Raw genomic sequence first — 12,193 nt, forward strand, 5'->3', positions numbered from 1 at the left:
CCCTAATGTAATTGAAACAGAAGTATGCTAAGTCAAACAAAACCAGTTTGTTCAATTCTGTCCTTGTTCTTCCAGCCTTCCTTCATCTTCCATAGAAAATTGCTAACACATCTTGTCCCATTGTATTTCTATTGTAACTAAGTAACTTCCTGTACCTTTGCTATCTCTATTTAGTCACTCTACAAAACTGAAGATTATTGAATCAGTTTGAATAATAAGTTACTTTTGAAATTGTACTATTTGTTCATTAGCTACCTTTCCTATTGTAAACACGACTAGTTAACTGCATAAGAAATCCTACTTAATAGTCTGTGTCCAAATCTCAAAGAAAATTTAATAGTTAAGATTAGGATTAGTTTGCCTGAAATGCATTGCATATTAGTAGCTTTCTTTTGTGCCTATTAATGTTTTACTACATACAAGCTACTTTGGATATCAGATTGGAGGGAGAACATATGGAGGAGGTGAATTTATTCAGATACTTAGGAGTGGACGTGTCAGCAGATGGGTCTATGAAAGATGAGGTGAATCATAGAATTGACAAGGGGGAAAAAGGTGAGTGGTGTACTTAGGAGTCTGTGGAGGCAAAGAACTGTCCATGGAAGCAAAGAGTTGACTATGAGAATATAGTTATACTAATGCTCTTATATGGGTGTGAAACTTGAGTGGTGAATGTTGCAACAAGGAGAAGGCTGGAGGCAGTGGAGATGTCATGTCTTAGAGCAATGTTTGGTGTGAATATAACGCAGAGAATTCGTAGTTTGGAAATTAGGAGGAGGTGCGGGGTTACCAAAACTATTATCCAGGGGACTGAGGCGGGGTTGTTGAGGTGGTTCAGGCATGTAGAGAGGATGGAACAAAATAGAATGACTTTGTGTATAAACCTTTAGTGGAGGGAAGGCAGGGTAGGGGTCGGCCTAGGAAAGGTTGGAGGGAGGGGGTAAAGCAGGTTTTGTGTGAGAGGGACTTGGATTTCCAGCAAGCATGCATGAGCATGTTAGATGGGAGCGAATGAAGACACTCTAACAGCACTTGGTGCACTGTTGGAGTGTGAGCAAGGTAACATTTATGAAGGGATTCAGGGAAACTGGCAGGCTGGACTTGAGTCCTGGAGATGGAAAGTACAGTGTCTACACTCAGAAGGAGGGGTGTTAATGTTGCAGTTTTATAACTGTAGTGTAAGCGTGCCTCTGGCAAGACAGTGATGGAGCGAGTGGTGGGAAACAGCCGGTGTGTAATAATAATTAAAAAAAAAAAGTTAAGGTGGAATACTGTTAGTGAGTGTGGTTTTGCCCGATACGGCAGAATAAGAATCTAGTCAGGTTCACCCTCAATATGTAACAATTTCAATCTCTTCAATGTTTTGCCCATGAAGAGGTCAACCACCCCCCTACATTTAAGAATTTTGTCTAAACATTTACCTACATTCAAGTATATACCGGTAGTATTAGTGGCTAACTTTGAAAACTAGCAGGGTCAAAAAAAAGGATATAGAGCCATTGTCATGATTGTTTCAGGTAAATTTCTGTTATCGCCTTCAGGTAAAGAGTAATAAATGAAAGAATTTACTGGTGCTGTTTTCATCCTTTTATTTGTCCTGCTATTTACAGTGGAACCTCAGTATTCGTGCAATTTGGTATTCGAACGCTTTGTTTGGTAAAAAGAATCACTCGGTAGTTGACTGTTTGCTTGGCGCTCGAGCAAACAGATACAACCTGTCACAACTTTGCTGTAAACTATTTCGTGGTTCTTCATTTTTTTTTATATTGTATAAATAAGTTACCATGGGATCTAAGAAGATTAGTGATAGCAGTTAACAAAAAAGAAAATTGGTTAGGAAAAATTTGTTCGGTACTCAAACAAATCGGCACTCAAACAGCCTTCTGGAACGAATTAAGTACGAGTACTGAGGTTCCACTGTATTCTAAGTTACAGATTAAATTTTATGCATTTTTTCTTCCAGGGTATCTTTGGGGATGTGGCTACTGCTGGTGGTGGTGGTGGTGCTGGTAAAAGTGGAGGAGCAGCAATTAATGCTGAGGAGCTTGGAAATGATGTAAGTACAGTACTACAAGTAAGTTGGAGCTTATTTTCAGAGTTATTCCTTCATATTGCTTGCTTCAGAGATAGGGCTGGGCTTTGAAATGAACTCCCCTCAGGGGAGGTTCCTTGATGCTGGTGAGGGGCTCTTGATCCAAGGAATTGGATCTGTGCTCCAGTTCCCTGAGTTGAGCCTGAATACCTGCCATCCCCCCCCCTGCACTGTATTTATTTATTTATTTATTTGAACATGATACCGAGAAGTACAAAGGAATACAGTAATTAAGTGTAACATGCCAAAGCCCCTTGCATGCAGAGCATTATGGGCAGGCTTAAAGTTAACTTAAGATTAACTAAGCAATGATGTATTCAATGGTAAAACATTATTGTAAACAGATTACAATTAAGCACAAATGAGTATTACAAAGACAGGTCATATGGTCATTTACTGTGTTGCTGTGCATTCAGTAGAATGGAGTATTCAGTTAGGTAATGTAATGAAAAATAACAAAGTTTGATTGGGTCATAGGTTAAACATTTATGAGATACAATTCTGAGAAACATTTGTGAGATACAATTTATGAGATACAATTATTCAATACAGTGGACCCCCGCATAACGATCACCTCCGAATGCGACCAATTATGTAAGTGTATTTATGTAAGTGCGTTCGTACGTGTATGTTTAGGGGTCTGAAATGGACTGGGCCTGAAATGGGCCTGGTCACAGACCAGGCCGCGGGGGCGTTGACCCCCGGAACTCTCTCCAGGTAAACTCCAGGTAAACTTCACAATATTCCTTATGGGAACAAATTCGGTCAGTACTGGCACCTGAACATACTTCTGGAGTGAAAAAATATCGTTAACCGGGGGTCCACTGTATTTATTTAGTTGTGGGTGAGTAAGTGATTTTTGAGAAGACCTGGAGAGTTTACCTGGAGAGAGTTTCGGGGGTCAACGCCCCCGCGGCCCGGTCTGTGACCAGGCCTCCTAACTAAGAATTTATAAACAGACTGTGTTTCTTTTATATTCACAGGTAATGAATTCCAGATTTTAGGGCCTTTTATGTGCATTGAGTTTTTGCATAGTGTGAGATGGACACGAGGAACATCAAAGAGTGATCTGTGCCTTGTGTTATGGTCGTGTATTCTGTTGAGGTTGGCAAGGAGACGTTTGAGGGGAGGGTTAATATCAGAGTTAAGTGTTCTATGTATGTAATAGGTGCAGTAATAAGTATGGATGTTTTGTATGGTGAGTAGGTTTAGAGTTTTGAATATTGGTGGAGTATGCTGCCTGTAGTGGGAATTTGTTATCATTCTGACTGCAGCCTTTTGTTGGGTAATTAGTGGTCTGAGATGGTTTATTGTTGTAGAGCCCCATGCACAGATTCCATAGGTGAAATAGGGGTAAATAAATGAGTGATATAGGGCCAGGAGGGCTGGCTGTGGAACATAGTACCGTATCTTCGATAGTATGCCTACGATCTTGGAAATTTTCTTGGAAATTCGTTGTATGTGTGTTTGAAATTTGAGTCTATTATCAAGGTGGATTCCTAAGAATTTTCCCTCTGTTAGCTTTGTGATAGGTGATCCGTTTATCGTTATGTTAAGAGGGACATCTGTAGCTCTGTTACCAAACTGAATGAAGTAGGTTTTGTCAATGTTTAGAGTTAGTTTGTTAGTCCTCATCCAGGTAGATATTTTCTGTAATTCGGTATTCACAGTATTGGCTAGCATGACTGGGCTCGGGTGAGAGAAGACGTATGTAGTGTCATCTGCAAATAGTGTGGGTTTGAGTAGTTGCGATATAATCCCTATGAGTTTAACGCTCCCCCATGATTAGAAGAATTTGAAATGAACTGGGGTATGATAATAGTTCTTAGCCTGTAAAATTGATCTTCATAAAAAAAGTTTCAGTATCACTGGTCATGAACTGGTTATTTCTCGAATGAAGTCTGGAGATTAACCCATTGACTGTTTTGGTCCTATACGTAAGTCTTACGAGCCAGTGTTTCGGACGTATTAATACGCATAAATTCTAGCAGCTTCAAATCAAGCAGGAGAAAGCTGGTAGGCCCACATGTGAGAGAATGGGTCTGTGTGGTCAGTGTGCACCACATAAAAAAAAATCCTACAGTACGCAGTGCATAATGAGAAAAAAAAACTGACCGTTTTGTTTGGATTAAAGCGCCGACTTTGAGGTGTATTTTCGTATAGTATTTATCATTGTATTCTCATTTTCATGGTTTCGTGTGATAAAATGGAAAACATATTACAGAACTAGAGATGATTTTGATTAGTTTCACGATGAAAACGACCTTGAAATTGAGCTCAAAGTAGCGGAAGTGTTCAATTTTTACCAGTGTTCAGGAGTAAGCAAATCACACCACACATCCAATACACATCAACTGGGGAGTCTGATATTCTTTCTCTAGTGTACTGATATTATTTATACCATTTTTACAATAATGCAGTAGTCTGCATAACAGTAAATTTTGTATTTTTTGTATGAATAAAAAATCAAAATAGAAAGCAATAGTAATATAAGAGGGGCCTAGAGATGTGACTAATGAACAGAGGATATGTTATTTTAGTGCCAAGAATGTCTACATTGTTTATTCTGAACCCTATTTTGAAATTGGCATCTTTATTAATTTGCGTGAAATTGGCTAAACTAAATTGCCAATTTCTGACCACTTTATTGGGTAGTTCAAATCGGTAAATGGGCGGTTTCTTATACTCAACTGATAGAAAAAATGGAGTTTTAAAGAAATAGCTATGAGTTTGGTCAACTAGAACAACGGATTTGGACAAAAACAGGGCTCAAAGTTGGCAAAATCGCCGATGCGTATATGTCGCCGAGACCGCTAACTTCGCGGGAGCGTAATTCTGTGAGTTTTCGACCAAATTTTGTACTTTTGGTTTCATTACCATCGGGAAAAGATTCTCTTATCATTTCATAAGAATTTTTTTTTTTTTTTTTTTTTTTCCAAAAATTTGGCATGTCATATCCATTAACTAAAGTATCATGCTTTGATTTCACCATCACTGTTCAGTCACTCGATAAAGTACAGACCATTGAACCAATGTAACTACAGCCTTTCCTCACTTAACAGGGTTCTGTTTCCTAAGAGTAGGTCGGTAAGCAAATTGGTTGTTAAGCGAGGAGCATACTACAGTGGACCCCCGGTTAACGATTTTAATCCGTGCAAGAGGGCTCATCGTTATGCGAAATAATCGTTATGCGAATGAATTTTCCCCATAAGAAATAATGGAAATAAAATTAATCCGTGCAAGACGCCCAAAAGTATGAAAAAAAATTTTTTTTACCACATGAAATGTTAATTTTAATACACACAAACTGAAAAAGGCATGCACAATTAAATGACACTTACTTTTATTGAAGATCTGGTGATGATTGATGGGATGGGAGGAGGGGAGAGAGTGTGTTAGTGTTTAGAAGGGGAATCCCCTTCCATTAGGACTTGAGGTAGTAAGTCCTTTTCTGGGGTTACTTCCCTTCTTCTTTTAATGCCACTAGGGCCAGCTTCAGAGTCACTGGACTTCTTTCGCACAAGATATCTGTCCATAGTGGCCTGTACCTCTCGTTCCTTTATGACTTGCCTAAAGTGTTTCACAACATTGTCAGTGTAATAATCACCAGCACGGCTTGCAATAGCTGTGTGAGGGTGATTTTCATCCATGAAGGTTTGCACTTCAAGCCACTTTGCACAGATTTCCTTAATCTTTGAAGTAGGCAACTTCTTCAATTTCTCTCTCCCCTCCTCCGAAGCAATTTCCTCAGGTGTGGCCTCTTGCTCTTGAAGTTGATCTAGCAGCTCATCAGTGGTTAGTTCTTCATTGTCCTCCTCCACCAACTCTTCCACATCCTCCCCACTAACCTCCAACCCCAAGGACTTTCCCAATGCCACAATGGATTCCTCAACTGGCACAGGATTCTCAGGGTTAGCCTCAAACCCTTCAAAATCCCTTTTGTCTACACATTCTGGCCACAGTTTCTTCCAAGCAGAGTTCAAGGTCCTCTTTGTCACTTCCTCCCAAGCCTTACCTATAAGGTTTACACAATTGAGGATATTAAAGTGATCTCTCCAAAACTCTCTTAGAGTCAGTTGAGTTTCTGAGGTCATTACAAAGCACCTTTCAAACAGAGCTTTTGTGTACAGTTTCTTGAAGTTGGAAATAACCTGCTGGTCCATGGGCTGCAGGAGAGGAGTGGTATTAGGAGGCAAAAACTTCACCTTAATGAAGCTCATGTCCCCATAAAGTCGCTCTGCCACGTCTGTAGGATGACCAGGGGCATTGTCTAACACCAGGAGGCACTTAAGTTCTAATTTCTTTTCAGTTAGGTAATTTTTCACATTGGGGGCAAATGCATGGTGTAACCAGTTATAGAAAAATTCCCTAGTGACCCATGCCTTACTGTTTGCCCTCCACAGCACACACAAATTATCCTTGAGGACATTCTTTTGCCTGAACGCTCTGGGAGTTTCAGAGTGATACACTAATAAAGGCTTCACTTTGCAATCACCAGTAGCATTGGCACACATCAACAAAGTAAGCCTGTCTTTCATAGGCTTATGTCCTGGGAGTGCCTTTTCCTCCTGAGTAATGTAGGTCCTGCTTGGCATTTTCTTCCAGAACAGGCCTGTTTCATCACAATTAAACACTTGTTCAGGTTTCAGTCCTTCAGTTTCTATGTACTCCTTGAATTCCTGCACATATTTTTCAGCCGCTTTGTGGTCCGAACTGGCAGCCTCACCATGCCTTATCACACTATGGATGCCACTACGCTTCTTAAATCTCTCAAACCAACCTTTGCTGGCCTTAAATTCACTCACATCATCACTAGTTGCAGGCATTTTTTTAATTAAATCCTCATGCAACTTCCTAGCCTTTTCACATATGATCGCTTGAGAGACGCTATCTCCTGCTATCTGTTTTTCATTTATCCACACCAATAAGAGTCTCTCAACATCTTCCATCAATTGCGATCTTTGTTTCGAAAACACAGTTGAACCTTTGGCAAGAACAGCTTCCTTGATTGTCTTTCTGGTGCCCACAATAGTAGCGATGGTTGATTGGGGTTTCTTGTACAGCTTGACTAGGTCGGCTATACGCACTCCACTTTCATACTTATCAATTATCTCTTTCTTCATCTCTATAGTAATTCTTACCCTTTGAGGTGTAGGGTTGGCACTAGAAGCTTTCTTGGGGCCCATGGTCACTTATTTTCCAGAAACAGCACCGAAAATACTGTAATAATACGAAATATTCCGAGTGTATGCTTGGATGTTACCGCGGAGGCTGGCTGGTAAACAATGGGACGGAGCGGCACATGTGAGGCTGGCTGAGGGCACATTGGACGCGTCTCGGACGAAAATCGGTATGCGGGTTTTTAATCGGTATGCGGGGCAAAAATTTTGCGATAAAAGTAATCGTTATGCGGAAAAATCGCTATGCGATGCCATCGTTATGCGGGGGTCCACTGTATACTGGTAGTGGGTTTGTGTCAACCATCTTTAGATATTTTTTAATGTCACCTTTGCACCATTTATAACATTTCTAGTATATTTTTAAATGTTTATACAATAGTGTACTGTATACTGTAATAAACAGAATAAAGGAAATTGGCTCTTAACTATCTTTTGCTAACTAGTACCAACTACCTCATATATTTTTTTTTTTCTACTTTTTTTTTTTTTTTTTATTCTTTTGCTACCTTAACTTGTATATTTTATCTTGTCAACTTAAATCTAGTTATACTCTAATTCTTGTAAACAACTTATATAACACCTTAGTGCAATTACAATTGAGTCTTGTGCCTTTTTTATATCATTAGATTAAACTCAGTTGTACTATAGCTCATTCTAGCTCAATGCATAGTCAATGCCAAATTCATTATATTAGACCATAGTGTAATTACTAGTGAGAGTCTGGTGCTATTTTTAATTTGCATTTTTATATTATTAGATTAAACTTAGTTGTACTATAGCTCATTCTAGCTCAATACATAGACTATACCAAAGTCATTACATTAAACCTTAGTGCAATTACAAGTGAGAGTCTTGTGCTATTTTTAATTTGTTTTTTTATATTATTAATTTATACCTAGTTGTACTTTAGCTCATTCCAGCACAACACACAGACAACACCAACTCCATTATGTGTATTAGTGACTATACTCTACATGACCAAAATGCTATAGCTATATACTTGTCCAAACTTCCCACCACTACAGATATCAGTACTAAAACTCAACACACAACTCAGGATATAAATAACCATAATTTAAACCTAGAAGATGATTGATCACGTTGACCCTGATCTAAACCTCCATAATCTGACACACAACCAAAACCTATTGGAAAGTAACTGCCTTTACTACACAGCATCACAAGCCAGCACTATCCTAAACAATGCTAAAAGTCTATCAGTACTTAACTACAACATCAGGTCCTTAAGCAAACACTATGATGACCTCCTGGCACTCCTTGAATCACTAAAGACACCCTTCTCTGCATTATTCTTACTGAGACCTGGCTTAAGCAGGACACAATAGATATCTACCCTCTACCAGGATACACAGCAATCCACAACTGCAGACCATACCAAGTTGGGGGTGGTATTGCAATCTATTACTCTAACCAATTATCTTGTATTAGCACCACTTGCTTTAGTGATGAATATGGAGAATACATTTTTGCTAATTTTACTGTAAAAAACCTTAAGACGCCTATAACAATCGGTGCCATTTACCGGATACCCCACACAAACATCCCAAATTTCAGTGAGAAATTAAAGGAACTAATAACAAACAGACAAATGAATAAGCACCACCTTCTCTTAGCTGGAGACTTCAACATCAACCTTGGCCTACTAGATGATCATCCTGTAACTGATTTCATCAACAATATGAACAACACACTTCTCATACCAACAATAACTAAACCAACCAGGCTCACTGAAACAAGTGCAACCATAATAGACCACGTATGGACCAATATACTAGCCCCCCTTAAATCAGGGATAATCACAGATAGCACTACAGACCACTACCCTACCTTCCTCTTGACAAACATTAGTAAACCACCACTTGAATACAACAAAGTTTCATTTAGACTCCATGATGAGGCCTCAATAAGGAAGTTCACAGCTGACCTAGAGACTGTTGACTGGCCTACAGAATTCTCCAGGGCCAATGGTATTGATGACTGGACAGACATTTTTCTTAACAAATTACTTAGACTATACAACAAACATTGTCCTATAAAAACGAAACAGATCACAAACAAACGGCTTGGTTGCCCATGGCTAATCAGCACCATTCTGAAATCCATTGATAAGAAACACCAATATGAAAAGCAATATAGACAGGGCCTAATACATAAAGATATTCTTAAACACTATTCATCAGTCCTCATCAAAGTAATAAAGAAAGCCAAACAACTATACTACTCCAGTAGATTCACTGACACAAGAGGAGATATAAAAAAGACCTGGAAAACACTCTCTCAGATTCTAGGGACCCACAAACTGAAAAAAAACAAGAATATTGTCCTAACTAAACCTAATGAAACACCACTGCATCCCACTGACACAGCTAACAAGATAAACGACTTCTCAACCATAGGTTCTAATCTCGCCAATAAAATCCCACGTACCAATGCCCATGCCGGGGACTACCTAGATGGGAATTTCCCAAACTACTCCTATCTTGCTCCAACTGAGCCCACGGAAGTCACCGAGATTATAAAGTCACTTAAAAATAACTCGGGGAATCTGTCTCATGTCCCACCATTATTGTACAAGAAAGCAGCCCATGTCCTCTTGCATGCTATCTCATTACTTTTTAACAAGTCACTAGAAACTAGCACCTTCCCGAAACTACTCAAGACGGCAAGGGTTACACCAATACATAAAGGTGGTGACCCTACAGATTTAAACAACTATAGGCCAATATCAAACTTACTATTGCTATCCAAAATCTTTGAGAAACTCGTGCACAGGAGACTATATTCATTTATAACTGCACAAAACATACTCAACCCCTGCCAATTTGGATTCAGGAAAAATAAAAGCACTAACGATGCAATCATAAAAATGCTAGATCTGCTTTACACAGCATTGGAAAATAAGGAATATTCGCTAGGAATTTTTATTGACCTAAGAAAAGCTTTTGACACAGGAGACCACGGCATCCTACTCCACAAACTTGACCATTATGGTATAAGAGGCCATGCGCTTGCATATTTCAAATCTTACCTTACTAATAGGTATCAGTATGTCACCATTAAAGACACAGCATCAACAACACAGCCACTTGATACTTGAGTTCTGCAGGGAAGTGTCCTTGATCCCCTGCTCTTCCTCATATACATCAATGATCTTCCAAACGTATCTCAACACCTGAACCTCATTCTCTTTGCTGACGACACGACTTATGTCATCTCTCACCCTAATCTTGCCACCCTCAACACCATTGTTAATGAGGAGCTGATCAAAATATCGACTTGGATGACAGCCAATAAACTTATGCTTAACACTGACAAAACCTAGTACATTATGTTTGGTAGCAGAGCAGATGCGCAAATTAACATTAAGATCGACAACACTCTAATTGCCAGGCATAATGAGGGCAAATTCCTAGGCCTATACCTCGACAACAACCTGAACTTCAGCACCCATATCCAACACATAACCAAAAAAGTATCCAAAACGGTTGGGATCCTCTCCAAGACACGATACTACGTGCTGCAAACTGCCCTTCTCACACTATACCAATCACTTATATATCCATACCTCACCTATGCTATCTGTGCTTGGGGTTCAACTGCAGCAACACACCTAAAGCCAATAATAACCCAACAAAAGCCACAGTAAGAATAATCACTAAATCCCATCCCTGGCAACACACCCCCCCACTCTTCATAGATCTAAACTTACTCCCTGTTCAGTACATCCACACTTACTACTGTGCAATCTACATCTACAGGACCTTAAATTCTATTACTAACCTTGACCTAAAATGCTTTCTTGATAGTTGTGACAGAACCCACAGGCACAACACCAGACACAAACATCTCTATGACATTCCCCGTGTCCGACTAAACCTTTACAAAAATTCAATGTATGTCAAAGGCCCTGAAATCTGGAACACCCTACCTGAAAATTCTAAAACTGCAGATACATTCATCACCTTCAAAACTACCATCAGAAAACATCTTATCTCCCTGATACACCGTCAACTAATTACACGAATACCACCTGGTCGTTAACACTTACACTCACTCACCCATTTGACCATAAACAGAAATATCAATCTCAATCTCAAAATAATGAATCTTAACTAGTCATAAGTTGGCCTGTGATACTCCAATACTGAAACTATGTATAGTGCCAAAACAAAAGCATTCACATTGCTAAACTCACAAACTAGTATTTAGTCACTTAGCCATAATACCAACTTACCTCATAATTTTGTAATATTTTAAACTTAAGATTTAATCTAAGTCTGCCCGAAATGCCTAGCCATCCTAGGTGTTCTAGTGGTACACTCTGTAATTATTATTTTACTACATGTAAACCACACAATAACCAAATTCTGTAAACTCAGCATTGTAATCCTTATAGAGAATAAACTTTGAATTTGAATATACATACATTACTTAGTTTTGCATACTGGTTGGAGAGCTGGTCTTAAGTTTGAGGGTCAGTAAATGAGTACGTCGCTAAGCGAGGAGAGGCTGTACTTGGTAATTCTTTTGTATTTGACCATTTGTCATTTGCAACCTGTCTCATTGTATGTACTTGTGATTGTCGTAAACTACACAGGCTGTCTAAAATAATATGCTAGGTCTAGATTTAAGTATGTAAGCTTTATGGTTAGTTTGTCTGGAATGCATTGTAAAATTAGTGGCTCTTTTGTGCCTACTTTTGTATAAAATTATATATACCAAGTGTTACTTTCTTGTATGGCTCATGAGAAACAAGAAAATTTAATTTTAATGTAATAGTGGTAGTGGCAAGATGTTTATATGAAGCAGAAAGTAGAGACCAACAGTCCTATCAGAGTATAAAACAAACAACAGGTTTCCATTTGACACTCATTTTGTAGGATGATAGTACCTCCCTGGG

General features: G+C 39.0%; 1 protein-coding gene across 3 annotated transcripts in view; it reads left to right on the forward strand.

The window, feature by feature from the left end:
- The window catches only part of LOC128693346 (protein PBDC1), a 438,868-nt gene that overhangs the window by 388,744 nt on the left and 37,931 nt on the right, over positions 1 to 12,193 (forward strand). For all 3 annotated transcript variants that reach the window (XM_053783034.2, XM_070089483.1, XM_053783033.2), the window contains exon 3: positions 1,964 to 2,056. In XM_053783034.2, the coding sequence (XP_053639009.2) occupies positions 1,964 to 2,056 (93 nt within the window). The remainder of the gene's footprint in view (positions 1 to 1,963; positions 2,057 to 12,193) is intronic.

This window comes from Cherax quadricarinatus, chromosome 28 (assembly GCF_038502225.1).
Source record: "Cherax quadricarinatus isolate ZL_2023a chromosome 28, ASM3850222v1, whole genome shotgun sequence".
In the NCBI taxonomy this organism is placed as follows: Eukaryota; Metazoa; Arthropoda; class Malacostraca; order Decapoda; family Parastacidae; genus Cherax; species Cherax quadricarinatus.